Here is a 22,558-nt window from a genome sequence, read left to right on the forward strand (position 1 = left end):
ATAGTGGAATCAAGGAAACATGTACAGGGTGAGGGCTGAGATCCATGTGTTGTAACCTTCTGAGGGTGCTGTCTGCTGGGCTTTTGCTCTCCAGGCAGGAAACCTGGGTGGGAGGTGAGGGACATTTTCCTAGGGATCTGATGAGCCTACAAGAAAAGATCCAAATATAGTGACCTTAGAGTTTTCCAAGGAAATATCTTGGCCAGATCATCTAAATGTGAAGTCCAGTCATTCAAATATCCCCACTCTAGATCAGAGCTTTCTGTAAGACTTTTAGTGACCCACTCTTAAATATGAGCAGACAACAGATGCACAAAGTATCTTTGTACACCTCTTAATAAAGGATAGGGATTAAAACAAAGAAAGAGAAGAAAGTAGTTTGGGACAACAGAGACCATGCATAAAAAATAAACTAGAAAAACTACAAGCAATATTTTCAGAGGAAGGGGGAGAAAAAGAGCAAGGCCAGAAAATAAAAGGACACTTAGAAATTCTTTCAAAATAGCAAAAGCAAAAATACAATAGAAAGTCTGGAAGATAAAGTTGAGAAAATCTCCTAGAAGATAGAGCAACAAAGCTATAAAATGGATATGAGGAGAGAGAAACAAACAAAAGTATATATGTGTGTGTGTGTGTGTGTGTGTGTGTATAAATCATGAGCATGTATATAAATTATATATATCTAAATATATATATAATTATATAAAATACAATATTATATACATAGATAGGTAAATAGTTACATACATACATACATACACACACGCATAAACTCGAATACCAGTTTAGGAAATCTTTTAAATAATAGGGATTTCAGAAAAAGAAATGGAGTAAATTATTAAATTATTTGGGAAGATATTCCAGGACCAAGAACTACGAGTTTCCAGGATGACAAAGTACACCAAATGCCCTGTAAAAAGGTTGAAAATAAATTTACACCATGGCACATCATCATGTAATTGTGGGACACTGGGAAAAACAGACTTCTAGAGAGAGAGAGAGAGAGAAAAGATGTCACAAACAACAGGTCAGAAATCAAAATGGCTTCAGCTTTTAGAGCAGAGTAACATCTCCAAATTTATGAAGAGTCCTGATTTCCAGTCCAGAATTCTGTTTCCAACTAAACCATCAATCAAATGTAATCATAGTGTAAAGACATTTTCAAACAAGAAAGATCTCAAAAACATTGCATTTTTCTTAAATTGGTTCTCAGAAATCCATAGGAAGATGCAGTTTACCCAAATGAGGAAGTATGTCAAGAGAAAGGTATGGTGCTTAGGAAACCAGGCTTCCCATCACAAAGGTAGATTGATATTAAAGGAAGAAAGTTGAGATAGAACTGAGGGATGAATTGTTGCCAAGTCCGTAGAAAACTAAGCAAACAAACAAGAAAATTACTAACTCTAGGAAAAGCAAGCACAGGAAAATCAAAGCTAGTATTCTGAAATAAACCCTGTAGAGAAAACAAACAAACGAGGAAATCAGTGTGATAGAGTCTTTAATTCCCCACCTCTGGCAAGCAAGAAATGGAGGAGTTTTTAATCTTTATTAATACATTTTTCCTCTTTGTACATATACTTGCAGTAGGCTAGGTTGTTGTATATCCACTAAAATCTACATGCAGTACTTGGTATTTATATTATATTCCACCATAGGCAGAGCATGATTTAATTCCAATTTACAAAGTAACCATGGTCAGTATATTACAGTTTCTCTGCAGTTACCATAACCCATTTATCTTCCACTTCAATATTTAAATGATTTAGAACAAATATTAAAAGACTACCCTGAGCCCCAGAGTAAAAGAAACAAATGAAGAATTGTCTGGAGAAAGTAATTGTCTAAAATTTGAGTTGTCTAAATGAGAAAACAAGTCTAAGTATCAGGCAAGGTAACACTGAAAAATTCCCTAGCAAGTAATAATGTAAAATGTAAACACAGATCTTCTATATTAACAAGTAATCAAAACAGAGCCTGACATCTATTTAAAAAGCGCATGCACTGTAGATTCTGCTTAATGAATTAAATATGCCAACTACTCACTTTCAAAGCAGTAATACATAATAGGCAATGACTATTTATGGGATCATATTTATATTCCCTATAAATAGATAGCATTCGCTCAGTCCTCCAACTGTAACTTTATGCTGGGTTGTAGTAAAACATCAGGTTGAAGTGTTCTGTAGTTTTAAAAGGGATGGAATGAGGAAATTTTACTTTGCTTGCCTACAGGACCTAATAGAAAATGTTTTCTTCTGAACATTTATGTTGGGATAAGGGTAGATGAAACGAGAGAATCAAATCCAGAAGAGGAGAATCGGAGTCAATCAATTCATTTGATTATTTTTCCCCTCTACACCCCCTTGCCCCCCTCCTACCCCATTCCTTTTTTTGGCTTGAAAGAATTTGCTAATAACTGTTTCCTTGAGTGTTCAGGATCCACAGACCTAAAACAGAGCTTGCATCTGAGGGGTTTTTTTTCTTAATGTTGTAATGACACACATTTTTCCTAAAAAAATGTCACTAGAGCTTGAGTGACCACTGTGCTGGTTTAGAAATAGAATGCCTAAGTAACAGAGGAGTCTAATCACTTCTGTTAGCTTCAGACTGGAATCAAGAAAAAAATTACAGAACTTCCAATTCCTAACCCAATACTCAGGGCACAAGTGTGTACAAGTTTGGGAAGGAAACTGAAGACAAAGATATTTATAATTCAAGATTTTTTTTTTTTTTTTTACTACACAGATTAAACCTACTGTTGGTCAAATTTTGTTTAGTTTTGTTCATTTTTAATAAAAACAGAAGGTTGACAGCTAGTGATTTAAGCTGAGTGAGAGAAGCCAGATGCCAGAGAGTATATTCTGTATGATTGCATTTGTATGAAATCTACGGCAGAAAAAAATCATAACAGTACTTGCTTCTAGGACTGGGGTGGGGGTAGGGATTGATTAAGAAGGGGCATGAGAGAAATTCTATAGGATGATGGTAATGTATCTTGGTAGAGTTAGGGGTTACGCAGGTGTACGCCTTTGCCAACTTTCAGCAAATGTACACTTAAGACATGTATTTCATTATATATGTAAAGTTTACCTCAAATGATAAAGATGTAAACAAATATTGAACTCTATTTAACAAAGGAAAACTGAAGTATTTAGGGGGAAGTACTAATATCTGCAAGTTACTATAGTTTTATTTTCTTTGAACTTTAAACAATGTCATGTAAAAGTGTCTCATGTAAGTATTATTACATAAATTTACTAGAAGGGGAAAAGGAAGGGAAAAAAGAGTTCTGCCACTTAATAACAAGGGAACTTGGCAAGTACTTTCAGATGTCTATGCCTTAATCTCTAATGATCATCTGTTTCAAAGTGTTGTTCGGAGGGTTCAGTGAGATGATATACATAAAGCAGCTATAACAGTGCCTGGAGCAGAGTATGTATATTTAATAGAGTGTAATTAATGATAATAATAAAGAATACAACATCAAACAGCAAAAACAAACTCTTTAGGATTTCATGCGAGTTAGTAATTGAACTAGTTAATCTAATTTCAAAGTTTCTGCTTTTCATCTCTTTAAGAAGTGGTATGTACTCATCTGTCTGGCCTCTTTATTTGGTATAAAGCACAAGCTATACACCCCCTATTTTTGATAAGAATAAATAAAACAAAGCAAAATTTTAACCAATAATAGGTTCAATGATAATTTTCTTGCATAATAAAAAAGTGCAGACTTATAATTCATTAATTATAATTAATATATAACATGCTTTACATTATATATTGTATAATATATATTTAAAAGAAAAAAGGCTGCTTATTAACATGCCTGGAAATTTCATCTGAGTGATATGTGCTACATTTTAAAAAGACTATGAATTAAATTGTTATGAAGATAAAATAATATTGATATTATTGTGTTTGCTTACATGAAAGCTTTTTGTTTGTTTTCTCCTTTATACTTGAAGAGATTATGGAATTCAGGTCTCAAGAACTCAGCGTTATTTTCAATACTGGAGGGGGGAAGAAAATTTCATTTCTAGACAGTATAAAAATTCACTATATATTTTTTCACCTTAAGAATACTTCCATTAATAATTTTTAAATCAATGCCTTCTTTCTATTAAATGTTTTAATTCATTCTTGTAGAAAATTGGAATGTAGAATTAAATATTTGAGGAAAGGTATTAGCAGTACTGGGAGACTTCAACCACTACAAAAAGATGGATGTATTCCATTGTGTCTTGTCATTTCTGTGAAATTGTATTTTTGGTGTACTCAGTGAAGCTGGGCTTCTGGATACAGCTGGGCTCAACACCTCAAATCTTTTAAACTGCAGTGTAAAGCCACAAAGCCTCCAATTATCTACCTATCTCGATATTTTTCTTAGTAAATGTAGAACCATATTAGTGAACACCCTCATTCTGCTGGAGAAAATGGATAGGCCACTCTCCATGCTGATAAAATAAAGACTTCTATCACAAAGAATAAACAACTAAATGAGCAGCAATAAACTTAATTTGCACATTAGATATGCTTTTCCAAGTTCCGACATTTCAGTTGAAAATAATGCTGAAGCAATGAGGCCTATAATTGGACATCCAAAACTTCTCCAGTGGGGAAACGAAAACAAATGTTGCCTGCAAACAAGATCATTTTTATAGCCTGCTGTTACTCTGCTTTTTAATAATTTTCCAAATGCCAGATCAAATAATTTCCCCTTTTATGTGATTTTCATACACCTCTTAGCGTATGTACACATTGTAATTTTACTAAGTCCCCACAAATGAAAACATTTAAACTCTCTTTCCTTTCCATTCTCTGTCTGTGCCTATGGAACATGTCCTCAAATTACACTGGGCATCTGCTGGGGCTCTGGTAAGGCTGGTGCTAATTGCACTCCCAGTGTTGAATAACAAATTGCTTTATCCTGTCGCATGGTGGAACAGAAATTTCCAACATACAGTGCAGATAACTTCAGAATCCTCTTGACACAGATAAGCCATATCAGCTAAAAACTAAGCTGGAAAATATCTTAGTTCTGTAACTATTATCTTTTTACATGTTATCTAACAACAACATTTTTTGCATGACTGAGGCAGATAAGTAAATTCAAAGAAAGATGATTGTTTTATCAGCTTTACTGAAATTTCTCATTTGCTCCTTACCACCCTATTACCAGAAAGGTCACTGTAAGATTTTGATTTGAGAAATAAAATTATATTTGACTGTATAATGACAATCAGATGAACATTATAGACAAGAAAATGCAAACATACACACACACACAGGTGCACACACACATATACATACATACACAGAGAAGTATTAAATTGTCTTAACAAACAGCCAAATGGCTACACTCTTAATAGTCAAGAAAATATTTGAATCAATGCATAGTATTATGATTCCTTCTCACATTAAAGCTTCAAATTTGTAGGTTGTAAAATAATAATTTTGGCAGTGATATCTTCAACATTCCCACATGAAAGGGAATTAGAGATAGCAGTCTAGTTAAGAAGCTATGCTAATGATAGACTTATCTTAGAACTGTATTTGTGTAAAAATCCCACAGTTTAATAAAGATTATACATTACAGATCAGTAATAAAGCAAAGTTTCTAAAGATGCTTTTATCCATACTGTACACATTTTGTGTTTATATAGTTTTTTTAAAATGTATGTGTTATTATGTATATGTTTATTTATATTGCATATGATGGTTACTGTCAATGGCAAAGAAGCAAGAAATCCCCAAATCCCTTTAAAATGGCACGTGGATATTTCATGAAGGTTAAAAATAACAAACACAATTTCCTTCCCATTATTAGATATAAATGAGTGAAAATAACTTGATATTCATGCATATTGACATAAGCCCTTTTTGCATATGTAAATCATCCTCTGGTATTATGCTGAAAATACCAGAACAGTGAGTTCTCTGCATGAAGTCTTTCAGATTTTCATGTATTTTCATATTTGTCCCCCCTTTCAGAGTGTGGGTTTCTCTATGTATTAGAATTATGTAACTACAAACCGTAAAATTGGGAAAGTGAAAGCATTTACAAGTTTGTTATTTGCCTTTGATGTTCTTTATTGTGAAGTATTCTAACAAGCGTAAACCCTGAAAAATTGAAAACTTTCAGATTTTAGAGCAAGGAAGTCAGGATGGAAATTATCTCTGAGAACTAAGGGGAATGAGGTGAGATCCTTTCACTCAATCAATAAATATTTATTGAACACATACAGTTCCCAGGACTGTACTAGAATTTGTGATGTCCCTGCCTTCTTTATGCTTCTTTTCTAGAGGAAGGGAAATATAGGGGAAAAAAATACATGTAAATAAGTGAATTATATCCTTTGTAAGAAGATGAAATGTACCACAGAAGAAGAAAGAGTAGGAAAGATAAAGTTGACCAGGAATGTAGATTGAGATAATTTTGTTTCAATAGCTCCAGCAAAAAAAACACTAGAAATAAGCAAAAATATATCAGTTTTTTAACTGAGCAATCTTAGTTATTTTCTTACTCATAGACAGAGTGGAGTGCCTGAGGATTATGGTGTGTTTTATGGAATATCCCAAAATACATATCAACTTAATTCTATCTTAAGAATTAGGAACCTATTTAGTAAGAAACATGGCTATGTTTCACCTCTACAATATCCAAATTCCATAATTAGAGCTAAGTTAGTAGCTGCTCCTGAGTTTCTCACATTTATGTGAGTCTTCTCCTTTTACTTTTCTTCCATTAATTAGTAATTGACAGCATTAAGACAGCATTTAGCTAAAGGCTAAAGAAACATTTGAGGAAAAGAAACTATCCATTTAGCTCAGTCTATTAACTTTTTCTCTTAGTCTCTGGGGTGAAAGCATCCCCATCATTGTATTTTAGCAGGAAAATTTTTGGTCCTACTCACCCATCACCAGTATTCTACCAAAACTTTCTTTGAGAAACTACGTTTCCACTACTAATGTCTTCATCCTTAAAATTTCATATTTTAACTCCTCCTGGATTTCTCCATACCTGTAAGAATTAACTGCAGTGCCTTTTTATCCTCTACCATATTTTAATCTTCTGCTGTAATAAAAATGAGTGCATACCACCTGTAGTTTCTTAATTTGAAATAAGGTAATCTCCTCTGTTTTTCTTCCTTAATGGACATGTTAGTTCTTCAGACATAAAGCATTCACACTCTTCAGTACATGAGTATTGCCAAAACTTTGCTGGAGAAATTCCCTATTATTAAATATAGCTACAGTACATTCCTTGAAACATTAAGTCCATACCTGTCTTAAAAACCTGATGACAATACAATCTTAAAGAAGTGAAGTTTTTCAAATTATGCTACACTGGTTGAATTTTGATACAAGTTCTATCATTTACATTTCCCCTGAGTGTTTCAGACAATTGTTGGCATAATATAATAGGCTTGAGATAAAGTTGGAAGAAATATCTTCCAGGGATAAAGATGAGTGTTTATTTTCCTTGAGACATTTTAAAGGATAGTTGAAGTATAGCAGCTAACTACTTTTTATTGTATTTATTCATTTTTAATAGAAATGATGATAAAGTATCAATTGCTGAATTTAATCATTTGGGCTTAAGTAGCTGTTCAAACTTGTCTTTCAAGACAGTCATTTTTGTCATCCAGGAGGCAATAAAATGATAAAAGTGACCTGGCTCCCCCTAAACAGACTAGTTTTATGAGCTGAGCTTCAATAAAGTAGCAAAGATGGGGAGTAGATGCATCTAATGCTAATTATGTCCCTTGGTGATATATGTAGTTACATTCGGATTGATACTAGTTTAAAAGTCTCAAGACTAAGGTATGTACTTTTACCATCTGAAGTTGTGTGAGCGTATGTGTTTACTGTGATGGGAATCTAATAATAACTCAAATGGACACTAATGTTTTAATATTTTTTCTTTGCAAAGAACTGCTTATTAAGGTGAATCTAAGAGAGTCTGCATTTCACTAATTATGTACTTAGAGTTATAGAAAGAAATGAACTGATTATGCACTGGGCAGCCTTACATCCAGGTAAAAATTTTACACAAAATGAGTTTCTGAAGGAAACTTCACAAAAAAAATATTACCCACTGACGTCAACAAAATGTCCATGGCTTCCCCACACTGAGGCATCTGTGGAAATCCAAAATTTTTAGTTCAAGTTTTAGTTTTGTCTAATTACCCGCTGGACAGCTTTTCAACTGCCAAGGTATTCACATCTACCATGTTATTCCACTGGCAAAGTGAGCATGCTATTAATGAATATGGGAACACAACTCTTAACTAAAATGTGAAATCAAACATTTCACATATACAATATGATAATACAGGGTTGACACTGTGATAGAGGTCATGATATGCATACATATCTCCAATGTTCATCAAGCACAAATGAAGACAGTAAAATACCTTTTACAACTAGGCTGCCAGTGTTCTTGGCAACACCAAACTGATTTGTAGCTATGCAAGTGTATGATCCGGCATCCAACCTGGTAACGTTATGTATCTTGAGGCTGCCATCCTTCAGGATAAACACTCTAAAAAGAAAATGTATAATTAACATAAATAAGGCTCGTTAAAACTGGTAAGTCTTAACCACCTATTTTCATTTTAAAGCATTACTGAAACCATGCGTGCATTTGTTAATATGAATGTATTCCTTTCCTATTATCCTGCTTTTAATGGTGAGCAATCTGCGAATCCACATATTAGAATAAATGACATTTGCTTTTATTCTGACACAGTACTGATAATTATTTTGCTGTAACTTGAATTATCATTGCTGATTTCAATGCACATTAAAAATCAAATGAGTGCTTTGTGCTACAATGCCCATTTGCTTGATTAATAACAAACACAACTAGTTACTATGCATTTTGAAAAATCAACTCTGGTGAAAACCAAACTTGGCGTTAGAGAAACGCAAGCCAATTTTCACATTGTTTACTCTGCAGCTTTATAGACCAGTTTTTACTCAGGACTTTCAGCTACCAAACAACAGGGTTTTCAACCATGACAATATTTGCTTGTGCTAGTGAGTTGAAGGAACCATCCATGGGGTTCCATAGCCAGAGGGCTCAGGCCATCTTGTTATGTGGCCTGTCCCGTTAAAAAGAGGAAGAGAGAAGTAAAAAGAATGAAGGCTTCAAGAATCAGACTGAATTTAAGAAGTTCCAATCTTTCAAAAACTGATTCATATGAAATTTTCTCTGAAACTCAGAAATAGTCAAAAGCAAACATCAGAGCACTGTCGTAAACAAGGGAACCCTTAAGATTGGTTTCTTGACAAAATCATCATCAAATGTTTTAGTAAGGAGACAAAAAATGAAAAACAAAACAAAACAAAACCATGTGCCCGATTTTATGTCTTATAAATTTAATTAACAACCTTTTAAAAACACAGCTCTAAAAACACTAGTGGGTAGTCAGAGTTGCAGAAAAATAAGCAGTGAAAACTCATTTGTAATGACAATGGTTTTAAAGGAATGAAAGGAAAGAGAGTTGGCATGCATGTCACATCCATTAACAATAACAAAACAGTATTTCTTTCATTGCAAACATATCATTGTTTCTAATATGTGTATTACAGGAAATGTAGCTAATATAATTAATTACCCAATTTGAAACACAGAGAACATCAGCCAAGTACAATTTGTGTGAAAGCAGCTTATGATGTTGGGTTTATTATCAGTGACAAGTTCCATATTCTGTTGTCAAGTGAGTGGAAGGGGCCACATCTGGGTTTAGAATGTTCCATGGCACATAATCAGATTTCTTTTAAGTCATTTTCTTGGAGTATTCCCGAACAGTGAACATTTGACATCTTATTTAATTTCTGAAATGTCTAGATTTCTTGATCCCTGTTTATACTAACAATCGAATCATACCGCTATTGACACAGTAACAAAGCTGTTCCAGTATGCAGCAAACTTCTGGCCAAAAACAATTCTTCACCTGATTCAGTTAGAAGAGGTCGATATGAGAAACATTTGGGTACATCACTTACCTCTAGAATTTAGGAATAACTAAGAATTTTAAGCAACAGAGAAACATTAAATTTTGGCAAACATTTTAAATGTTAAAGAAATATGTATCTGCTGATAGCTAAAGGCCATCAGACAAACTTCCCAGCTAGTAATGCCAATGTTTATATGTCATAATTTTTCACTTAGCTTTCCGAAAAGGACAATTCATGTAAACTGTGGTTTAATATTACCCTAAGTCCACCACCCTTTTCAGGCTCATTGTGTATGTTCAGTAATGTTTGTTAAATTGAACTGAAATCGTCATCATTGAAACTGATTATTTCTTTTGAAATCTTAGTCAATCAATTGACATTTCTCAAGCTTCAGATAATAAGAAGACAGACTAAGACTAGGAAAAGTTAAAATCTGCTCAAGATTAAGCAGCTAATAAGCATCAAAGAATGAATTGAAAATTATAACTATCTCTAGTGCTCATGCTCTTTCCAGAGCCATCACTTTGTGTCACTTGTAGTAAATAATTCTGCATGTTGACTATGACGTTCAAGAAATATCTGCTGAGTCATCATTAGAGGCCCATAAGATGGTCTTAGGTGTTTGCTTCTCAAAATGTGGTCTCATCCCAGACCTACTGAATCAAACTTTGCATTTTAACATGATTTTCAGTAATTAGTATGCACAATAAAGTTTGAGAACATTGCTCAGTTCATTATAAATCAAACTTTAGTCTGTAGAGATTATGTCTAAGCAAGACTCCATTTTGTTTTCATAGATCAATATGCAAAAATGTGCAAAAGAATAAATTATCTTAGATTTAAATGTTTTATGAAAATAGCCAAACTAGTAACCAAGCCAATGTATCATTTATTAAAACTAGATGATTAAAAAAGTAATTCTCCCTAGTGCCCTAGGATATAGAAAGCCAGACATTTAACTATAATTAGAGATTTTATAACATAATAAATGGTATGAATATTTCAACTTACTATTTTTTCATTAATAAGAGATGTTAAAATATAAAAAGAAAACTTAATCTTTAGCAGTGTAGATGGTCTCAGACTATCTAATCATAACACTAAATTTATGCAGAATAATTAAAAACTATTAAAGAAAAGTGAGAATTTCCAGTTCTCTCACATATCAAAACGCAGCTTAGTAGAAATTATTAAAAGAAAAAAAAGAAATAACACCCAATTAACATCAAACTGTATTAAGAAAACTGAGCAATTGACATTTTCAGATAGGGAAGGATGCACATGTAAAAATTTACTGGAACATTTTAATTGATAGTTTTGGTAACATTCATAGGGAAAGATAAAAACTGACTTTTTCTATCCTTCTTTTGAAATATTCTAAAAGATATTTTAAAATAGTACCTGGAGGGTTCGAAAGGATATATTAATAAAGTACATTAAAATGTTGTCTTTATTCATACAAGACTCTCTGGTATTTAAAAACAAATCACAGCCACAAGTATAGATATGCTCGGCTAACTGAAAAACTGAGAAAACACTCTGGTGATAAAAATGGAAATTTGCATAAATAATTAGCAAACAATATAAGTTACAGAGAAGAAAGCAAAAGACAGTGAAGTGATTGATTACATATAATACAGATATACATTTAAATTAGCACTTAATGCTGAGATTACACTGCTAATAGACAATAGATCATAAAAGCATATATGAAAATATCTGGTACCATGGAATATGGTAAGGCTTCTAAAAATTTAATAGCAATTTTAAGTCTGATTGCAAATAGAACAATGCTAAACTTTTTTTCCTTCTAAATTTATTCAGCAAATATTTATTAAATACCTGTTGTGTTCCAGGGACTATGTTAGATATTACAATAGGTATGTAAGAAATAGAGAATGTTAGTATCGAGGATATTCTTTTTCACGACTAAACTCATTGGTCAAAACACAAGCAGGTTGTGAACTATTATTGTAAACTGACTCTGCACAAGTCCTCTACTAAGTGTATAATAAATGTCAATTCATTGACTTATTAAGTAAACCTCTGGGCGTACTATTGTTATCATTCCCATTTTACAAGTTAGGAAAGGGAGGCATGGAAAGAAGTGGTAAGGTACACACTCGGTAGTGTAGCACCAAGATTCCAACCATGCCTTTCTCTTTACACCAGGAAGCACTTATTTTAAGAAGGGCTCTTTCACTTCAAGTTTGCAAAGTATAATTTACTAATAATATAGTTACTTAGAGCACAAATTTGAGCACATATAACATATATATATAATTGTATTTGCATAGAATGATCTTTAATATGGAGGTTTATAATCTGACCTTCAGGGAATCCAGTAACTCCCCAAAATGTTATGGAACATTTGTGTGTGTGCATATATGCACATTTCCTCAGAGTTCTAAACGTTTGTGAAATCTTAAAGGCGAGTTTGATCTACCCTACTATAGGAGAGTTTTAACCATAAACATGAGGTAATAATGATGGCAATATTAATACTAAGGATTATTTTTCTTCTTCTGTTATACTGTCCTATGCAATAATGTAGTACAGTTATTAGCAAAAGTGGAGTTTGGGGTCAACTGCTTGTGACTGAATCTGAGCCTTAATATTTAATATTTGTATTACTGGGTCCAAGTTACTCAACTGTGCAAGAGTCTTCAGCTTTCTCATCTGTAACATGGGGATATTAATATTACCTGTGTCACTGAGTCATGAGGAGTAAATGATATAAACTCTTTAAAATGCTCAGCCCTGTCTGTGCCCTACTCCTGGTTAGCCATCAATAAGTAGGTTTTTAATGAAACATTTTCTCATTCTGCCAAAGAATGTAAGCACTTCTGTAACTCCATGAGCAGTAACAACAGGGAAAGAAGGAAGTGTTTTGTCACAATTCAGTTTGAACAAAGGGACCTGAGAGGTATATGCCAGGCTTTTTGAAAGGAGCCGAATGCCAGAAGATTTTTCCCAGCGTTACGTTTCACTGCCTAAGACCCTTCGTTGAATTCATGCCACTTCGTGTCTGTACTTGTGGAGTCAATCTTTCCGATCCGCCTTGCTCTCATTTTTATTTTAGAAATGGAAATAGGGTTGTCATAAGAATTGAATTAATTAAATGCTAGCTATTAATCTTATTCTTTGCTGATTCTGGTTTTTGGTCTTTGCTCTTCTCCATGACTTGGACCAGCATTTTCAATTCTCACTTTGATTCTTACTCCTGCCTGCTGTCTTAAAAAACACTTTCATCTGACTGGACTCAGCAGTATGTTTTGTGGCTTTAACTACAATATGGTTATCAGTCCTTGGTGTCACCAAGTTCTAACACTTGACTTACGGTGTATGTATGTTTGCACTTTAACTTTTCCTCTATAATCATTTCACAGTTCAGTGATAACACTGTTCCTCTCTGGTGTCTATTCTCAAATATCCACTTAATTAGAATATTTCACCTGTTCACACAATCAAATAGAAAAATTTCCCCCAAATTACCAAAGCTTAGTATTCTATTCAGATGATTAAATCACAAATTAAGGCATTGCATTTAAAATGTTACATAATAATTAGAATTTAAAGACATTTACATGTATAGATATATTATGACCATTCAACAATAGTAGTTAGCATTTGTAACGTATCACGCTATTCTTCTAATTGCATTTGGGCATTAAAATGGTGGAAATTCAGAACTACAAGCTGTGTCTGACAGTCAACTGACATTGGGAGATTTTATAGTCACATTAGAAAACAGAAAATGTAGAAAACTGAGCCACCAACATATGTAAACATTTCAAGGTTAACTGATAAGTTGAAGGCAGACTATGTAGTGTGATTGAACATCCAACATTTCAATCTTCCCACTGTCAGGGAACGTTAGTAGCATAAAGCAGAAACAAAAGTAATGGATGCCTTAACTAGTTGCCTTCTACTTTCATACCCTTTGCCTTCTACTTGATGAGCTACTGTGAATAAAACATCAGGAAGATAGACTACGACAGCAAGTGAACTCATAGGAGTCTTTTACCTGGAACATGTGTGTCAAATTTTGTGTCATTCTAAGGAATTAGTCTCAAGACTAATGTCGAATATTTTTACCCTTGCTTTCCTAAGTTGGACATGATACCAATTCATTACAAGCTTCATAAATACAATAGATATTAGCATTCACATCTAGTTTATCACTACAACTAATCTAACGTATGTCCAAATTTTGATTTACCTACATAGAGAAAAAACAGATCTATATTATGTGGACCCCATATGAATAGCAAGTGAGGAAGACTCTGATTTTTTTTTGTTTAGTTATTAACCATAGCCTAACACAAAATTTGAGGACATAGAAGATTAGGAATAGCTAAATTTCTTAAACTCAGAGAAATTAGGACATTGGACAACTGCAATTTCATATTGCTGAAACTAGAGCAATACTTCTATTTTTATAGTTAGATTATTAACTGGAGTATTGCTTCCACTTCTGTCTAAAGATAATACTGTAGACCATGAAATTTTAATTGACAGTTTAATTTTACTGATATCTAGAAAATGTAAAATAGATTGGATTAAAATGAGTTAGATAAGTAGGAAACTATGTATAAATTTTGGCTCTGCACAATTTAGGTTTTAGGTAAAATGTCCCACTGGAATCCATTTTATTTTTTATTTTATTATTTTATTTTTTATTTTTTTTAACAACTTTAGTGGAGTATAATTGCCTTACAATGGTGTGTTAGATTCTGCTTTATAACAAAGTGAATCAGTTATACATATACATATGTTCCCATATCTCTTCCCTCTTGCGTCTCCCTCCCTCCCACCCTCCCTATCCCACCCCTACAGGCGGTCACAAAGCACTGAGCTGATCTCCCTGTGCTATGTGGCTGCTTCCCACTAGCTATCTACCTCACGTTTGGTAGTGTATATATGTCCATGCCTCTCTCTCGCTTTGTCACAGCTCACCCTTCCCCCTCCCTATATCCTCAAGTCCGTTCTCTAGTAGGTCTGTGTCTTTATTCCTGTCTTACCCCTAGGTTCTTCATGACCTTTTTTTTTCTTAAATTCCATATATATGTGTTAGCATACGGTATTTGTCTTTCTCTTTCTGACTTACTTCACTCTGTATGACAGACTCTAGGTCCATCCACCTCACCACAAATAACTCAATTTCGTTTCTTTTTATGGCTGAGTAATATTCCATTGTATATATGTGCCACATCTTGTTTATCCATTCATCTTTTGATGGACACTTAGGTTGCTTCCATGTGCTAGCAATTGTAAACAGAGCTGCAATGAACATTTTGGTACATGACTCTTTTTGAATTATGGTTTTCTCAGGGTATATGCCCAGTAGTGGGATTGCTGGGTCGTATGGTAGTTCTATTTTTAGTTTTTTAAGGAACCTCCATACTGTTCTCCATAGTGGCTGTATCACTTTACCTTCCTGGAATCCATTTTAGATCAAATATTGACATTACATTTTAATAATTTTAGCACCTGATTGGCATAGTTAAGGTATAATATCTATGCTTATCTCACTGTAATTTAATAAGCTATCTTTTAAAAATTCCTTATTTTAACAAGCTACAAAAAGTGATCTACAAACAAGTAAATACGTAAGCTTCCTCATTTAAAATCAAAGTAAAGGTTCTTTTTCTATCTTTTTATATCAATAATGTAAACAGCTCTATGGCAGTTATATACAGAAAATATCTCACACCTCTGTACAGGGGACATTTAAAGGTTTAATCACTGGATTATTAAAATGTATTTTATTATTCCTTATAAAATCATCAGAGTAGTAAAAAACTCAACAGATAACTCAAAAAAAGAGATAACAAAAAAGATAAAAACATAGAGACAATAAAAATGAAGTGCTATCTCAAGACAGAGATGACTGAATGGGCACAGAAAATAAAATCTAGTCTCTCTACTAAATGGTGTAGATCATCTTCTGCAAAGAACAATACACTTTTTATCTTTAATCAGTTCTAAACAAGGGGAAACACATACCAGAAAATTCAACAAAATTTTTGGAAGGAATTCTTAAATATGTTATCTTTTATTTCGTCTGCCTGTTAGGAAAGAGCACAAATATTCTTTTCAGTAAAGAGTTGTTTAACTCCCAAAGAGAAAACAAATGTTCATAATTTGTAAATATTTGTTAGAGCACATCCTTCAGAGACTTGCCAGATGAAAGCCTAGAGTCTCTTCCCCAAGTATCTAGCAGAAGATTTACACTCCAATCCACTTGTCTGAATTCCATCCATCCTCCCAAGCCTACTTTGATTTTCACCGTTTCAGACACACCTTATGTGTCTCCTCAGCTTCTCTTTGTTCCATTGGCTGCCAAAGGTCCAGATAATACAACCCCACTGGCAAAGGAGCAGCCAGCAGATAAATCCCATTTTCTTTCCTTCCAAAGTCTTTTTATTCCCAAGTAGTTTCTGTCTGGAGACAGTCTATATGACTAACTGATTCCAGCCTACCTGTTGTGTGTCCCTTGGCTTAAAGTGAGTCAGTGGCTAGTGTAATAAGGTATGATCCTGCATTGCTGCCTGTATTAACCTGCTTCACTCTTAGTTTTGTGTCCTAGGGAAACTGGAGTAAGATACGTAGCTTTCTCTATCACACCCGTCCTCTCAAACACTGCAGTTCACAGTACTCCCTCTGTCTCCCCAAATATTAAAAATTAACAGTTTTGTCCCACATCAGTAAATGTATATGGGGAATTCCTTGGTGATCCAGTGGTTAGGATTCTGCACTTCCACTGAAGGGGTCCATAGGTTCGATCCCTGGTCAGGGAACTAAGATATTTTATTTTAAAAAAATAAATAAACTCATATGCAGGGAGGTTTAATAACTTACTTAGCTACAGCAAGGATGCAGGTCTTCTGATCCTGATTTCTACTGAATCATTATCTGAATCATTATGTTGCCTTGTAGTTTGAACTTTCCTTTAAGACTTTTTTTTTACAGCAGTTTTAGGTTCACAGAAAAATTGAGAGAAAGGTAGATTTCCTATGTACCCGCACATATGCATAGCCTCCCTTGTTGCCAACATTCCCCACCTGAATGGTACATTTGTTACAACTGATGAACATACACTGACGAGTCATAGTCAAAGACCATAGTTTACCTTACAGTTCACCCTTGGTGTTGTGCATTCTTTGGGTTTGGGAACATATGTAATAACATGTATCTATTATTATAATATCATACAAAATATTTCCACTGAACTAGAAATTCTCTGTGTTCCACCTGTTTATTCTTATCTCCTCCAGCCCTTGGCAACTACTGATCTTTTAACTGTCTCCAAAGTTTTGCCTTTTCCAGAATGTCATATAGTTGCAATCACCTTTCAGATTGGCTTCTTTTAGTTAGTAATATGTATTTAAGATTCTTCCATGTCTTTTCATGGCCTGTTAGCTCATTTCTTTTTAGCACCGAATAATATTCCATTGCCTGGATATACCAGTTTATCCATTTGCCTACTGAGGAATCTCTTGGTTGCTTCCAGTTTGGGGCAATTATGAATAAAGATGCTATAAACTATATAGTGTGCAGGTTTTTGTGTGGACATAAGTTTTCAAGTCCTTTGGGTGAACATTAAAGAGTACAATATCTGTATTGTATGGTAAGAGTATGTTTAGTTTTTTTGTTGTTTTTTTTTTTCGGTACGTGGGCATCTCACTGTTGTGGCCTCTCCCATTGTGGAGCACAGGCTCCGGATGCGCAGGCTCAGCGGCCATGGCTCACAGGCCCAGCCGCTCCGCGGCATGTGGGATCTTCCCAGACCGGGGCATGAACCCGTGTCCCCTGCATGGGCAGGCGGACTGTCAACCACTGCGCCACCAGGGAAGCCCATATATTTAGTTTTGTAAGAAACTGCCATACTGTCTTCCAAAGTGGCTGTACCATTTTGCATTCCCATCAGCAATGAATGAGAGTTCTCGTTGCTCCATATCCTTGCCAGCATTTGGTGTTAGTCTTCCAGATTTTGGCCATTCTAATAGGTGTGTAGTGGTATCTCGTTTTAATTTACATTTTCCTGATGACATATGCTGTGGAACATCTTTTCAAATGTGTATTTGCCATCTGTATATCTTACTTGGCGAGGTGTATGTTAAGGTCTTTTGCCCATTTTTTAATGGAGTTGTTGGTTTTCTTATTCTTGAGTTTAAAGACTTCTTGGCATATTTTAGATAACAATCTTTTATCAGATGTGTATTTTGCAAATATTCTTTCCCAGTCTGTGGCTTGACTTCTCGTTCTGTTGACATTGTCTTTCACAGAGCAGAAGTTTTTTGTTTTTTTTTTATTTTAAGGAAGTCCAGGTTATTATGTCTTTCCTTCATGGATCGGACTTTGATATTGTATCTATAAAGTCATGGCCTTACCCAAGGTCATCTAGGAGTTATCTTACGTTATCTTCTAGGAGTTTTACAGTTTTTTGTTCTACATTTAGGTCTGTGATCCATTCTGAGTTTTGTTTTGTTTTGTTTTGGTGAAGGGTGTAAGGTCTGTGTCTAAATTCTTTTTTTTCTTCTTTTTTTGCATGTGGCTGTCCAGTTGCTTCAGCACCATTTGTTGAAAAGACTGTCTTTGCTTCGTTGTATTGCCTTTGCTCCTTTGTCATAATTTTCTTTTTAGACAAGTTTTCACTCTCTAAATAGACTGTAAAAGCTAAGGTTTTTTTGCTTAAGTGATATAGGTGTCAAGTGATACAGGGGTTTTAAGACCATGACTCTGAAGTCAGCTTGCTTTTGCTTTGTGTTCTGGCTCTCTCTTGTTGGCTCTGTTCCTTTGGAAGCACTTGCTTGCTTTCTATAAAAATTTCCATGTAAATGGGAATAACAGTAGTAATAACATCAGTTTGTTTTGAGAATCAGATTTTTTAAATGTATTAAAAATGCTGAGATAAGCCTAGAGGATAATGAGTAATCCCAAATGGTAGCTATTCTTTATGTGTTTTGTATTTTTCACCAATACCTGTAATTCATAGGTACTAAATAAATATGTGTTTTCTGTTTGTATATGCCACAAAACCTTTAGTCTTCTCTTTCTAGGTGCAGATGTATATTTATTACCGTTACCAATAAATTCAGTAAACTTACCGAAAATCACTCAGGCAAATAATTTCTTTGTTTAAAAGTAAAAGCTAGGGCTTCCCTGGTGGTGCAGTGGTTAAGAATCCTCCTACCAGTGCAGGGGAAACGGGTTGTACCCCTGGTCCGGGAAGATCCCACATGCCACAGAGCAACTAAGCCCATGTGCCACAACTACTGAGCCTGCGCTCTAGAGCCCATGAGCTACAACTACTGAGCCTGTGTGCCACACCTACTGAAGCCCGTGTGCCTAGAGCCCATGCTCCGCAACAAGAGAAGCCACCACAATGAGAAGCCCGTGCACCGCAGAGTAGCCCCTACTCGCCGCAACTAGAGAAAGCCCGTGCACAGCAACGAAGACCCAATGCAGCCAAAAATAAAATAAATAAATTTATTTTTTAAAAAAGTAAAAGCTAGTTAAAAATATAAACATGATGCTTATTTAGCTAAGTGACTTTCAGTTCGTTTGCTGATGCCATATAAAGTAGGACAAGAATTGAGGTAAAGAAATACATTCAAATCAGTCTTAGCAAGGACAAGGCTTGCTTATCCTTGCTAAAAGGATATAGAGCAGATTTTAATCATTCTTTTATATAGTTCCAATCATGAAACTAAGTTTTAATAAAGTACTTAATAATTTTTTTAATTATTATGGTAATATGGACCCTGTTGGGGGGTTCCTGATTATTTAGTTAATTTACAGAAAATACAGTTATTAAATCCTTTGTATTTTCTTAGCCTCTTCCCTAGCTCCAAAGAAGTAACAGTGTTCCTTTGGTCTCTTGTATTGAGTAACATCAGGCACAGTGTGTTTAAATTTATATGTATAATGGGATGTGAGTGGAGTAGGAAAAGTAAACAAACTAAAAACCTACATGGTGTGGCATCACCAATCGGTAGCACAAATAAATTCAATTTTGCTATGTTTTGTCAGAAAATACGTTTTTCTCAGGTGCCTAGGGGAAAAACACAGCATGCATGGCTGCATGCCCTTTTTTCTTACTACTTGTAATGGACTAAAGGAATATTAATCAGATTAAATAGCTAAAGATATGTTTGTCATGAACTGATTAATCAAAAATGATTTGAGGGTCATTATACAGTTAAGTGAGAGGGTTTAACTAGCAAAGGATTGTTTAGAAGTATTACCTGGAGATTAAAAATGGACTCAAACACATTTTAATTTGCATAGAAATAAAAACATCACTGCTGCCAGTGTCTAATTTTTAAAAAAATCCTGGTTTCTATGGTTGCATTTTATGCCTAATGCATAATTACTGGTGTGAACAGCCAAATGTTTCAGAGTTAAGCCTTTGGTTCAACTGTTCTAAACTCCAAAGCAGAAATCAAGCATCAGTTATTCAGACCTTAGAATTCATCAAAATGTGACTCCTTCTTTAATATACACAAATAATTTAAGCAACGGCTTTGTAGTGGCTGACATACAATGCAAAAACAGTTTCAGGGCAACTGAATTGTGACATAAATTAGGAGATGCCAGATAAGAATCTTTGCTAAATAACATAATTATTTGGTGTCATGATGTGTCTTTATTTCGATGGCATGCCAAAGAGTGTGCTGCTAGGCTGATTCCCATAAAATGTGAAGGAAGTGTGATTTAACATTAACAAAACTGCATCAGATGGAGAGCTTAGCTAAATTAATCCAGTGAAAGAGCCCTAAGAGGAATATTTAGCTGTTCAGTAGAAGAAGAGAAAGATAAAGAAAAGTGTCTGCATTTGCTGCAGTATTTTAGGATGCCTGAGAAAACACAAAAGGGAATTAAAACAGATTCATATGCTAACATGCCTTACAGCCCAAGCAAATCAAAAGAAAAGATAGGAAATTATAAAGTTAGCAAATGACAAAAAAGATGTGAAAATAGGACTTAAAAGAAATATCTTGAAAAGTATGCTCCCAAAATAACTGGAGGCAAACCGATTGAAAACACAATGGGGGAAAGAGTTGTGCAAAACAAAATGGAGAAGTTTGAACATTGCAAGGACATTTTGGCTACACTTTCATTATGTTTATGATGATGAGCCTATTGTGTGATTTTCCTCAAGGCTTTGAAATTTTGCAGATGTAAAGCTGTATCTGCAGCTTACTTTGAGATAGGTGAATGAGATTCAAACACAGCCAGGTGAACTTAAACTAGTAACTTTATCCCCGAGGTCTTTGTTTTCCCTCAGATATAAAAAGTGAGGGAATTGGGCTGGAACATTCATAATTATTACTCCTTTCACTCCAGCTTTGTAATTCAGTGATTTCAGAATATGTGTATCTCAGAAATGCCTCCCCTTGCTATCTTGAACGTGGGTAGTTTTGAAAGTGATGGATGCTAGTGGGATTTCCAATTCTAGATCCCCTTTGGCTACTGAATTATTGTACTCCTCAGAATCTTTACAAAACTAACAAACTGGCTGAGAATGGGAGGTCAACTTGGATGTGCCTCCTAGTCTGCTATTTCTTTCTTCTTAATTATAACACATAATTTCATATCAGATCAAGTCCTTTATGGAGCTTAGGGAGTTTATCCCTGTTTGTTGAATTTGCATATCTGTGTCTTATATGTCACCAAAAATTATATTGTATGTTACATTGAAAATCCAGTCATTTGAACGTTGTAGATGCAGGATGCTAAGCCACTAAGAGGACTGAATTATTTTATTTTATTGATGTCAATTGACTCCATCTTTCAGTACATTGACAACTTACGGACTTATCCTGTAGCTTTTATTAATATGAAAATAGAATTTGAGTGTATATATCACAGTTTTCAGAAGAATTTTTGTCTAACTGGAAAAAATGAGGAAAAATAATGTGTACAGTATGACAGTCTGCACTTAGATCCACAGATGGACACTATACTACTTCAAAAGCTAATTAAAAACCTACAGTGTAGTGTTTAATATTACACATGGCTTTGAAATCAGAGCTTCCTGGAATTGAATGCTTTTCTATCATTTACTATCTGTGTGACTGTGGACATGATGCCTGACTTCTCTAAGCCTTAGTTTTAACCCATCTAAAAAGTATAAATAAATGATAACCTCCATAGGTATCTTGTAAAAATTAAGTGAATTGTTGTATCTAACATTTTAATATACTGCCCATTGTAGGTAGGATATTAGTGGATATTATTATTGTTATTATATATGATGAGGGTCAGGGTCAACTATGAGAAGGGTAGATTTCTGGCTATAGTGGTTAATTTGATCTGAGATAGAATGAAAACTGTATGTAATTAAGTATATCTAAACATCCCTTGAGTACTCAAGGAGTCAACTTTTGGATTGCTCATAAAATAATTTGATTCTCTACTTAGAGGAATCATGGATGAAATATATCCTGTACTGAGGAAGGGAAGTCTAAATCTAAATCTTCGAAGTGGCATCAAGTATGAAGCTAACTATGGGTTAAAGCTGCCACACAGTAAACCTGCTCCTCCTACATTCCTCATGTAGGAAATTTTCCTACTTACCCTT

General features: G+C 34.4%; 1 protein-coding gene across 1 annotated transcript in view; it reads right to left on the reverse strand.

Moving 5' to 3' along the window:
- CNTN6 (contactin 6) overlaps positions 1 to 22,558 on the reverse strand; it is a gene marked incomplete at both ends in the record, with an annotated part of 231,957 nt that overhangs the window by 33,984 nt on the left and 175,415 nt on the right. The window contains 1 exon segment of the mRNA XM_082849209.1: positions 8,418 to 8,545. Within this exon segment, the coding sequence (XP_082705335.1) occupies positions 8,418 to 8,545 (128 nt within the window).

Source organism: Leucopleurus acutus, assembly GCF_964270905.1.
Source record: "Leucopleurus acutus genome assembly, chromosome: 10".
NCBI classification, from domain to species: Eukaryota; Metazoa; Chordata; class Mammalia; order Artiodactyla; family Delphinidae; genus Leucopleurus; species Leucopleurus acutus.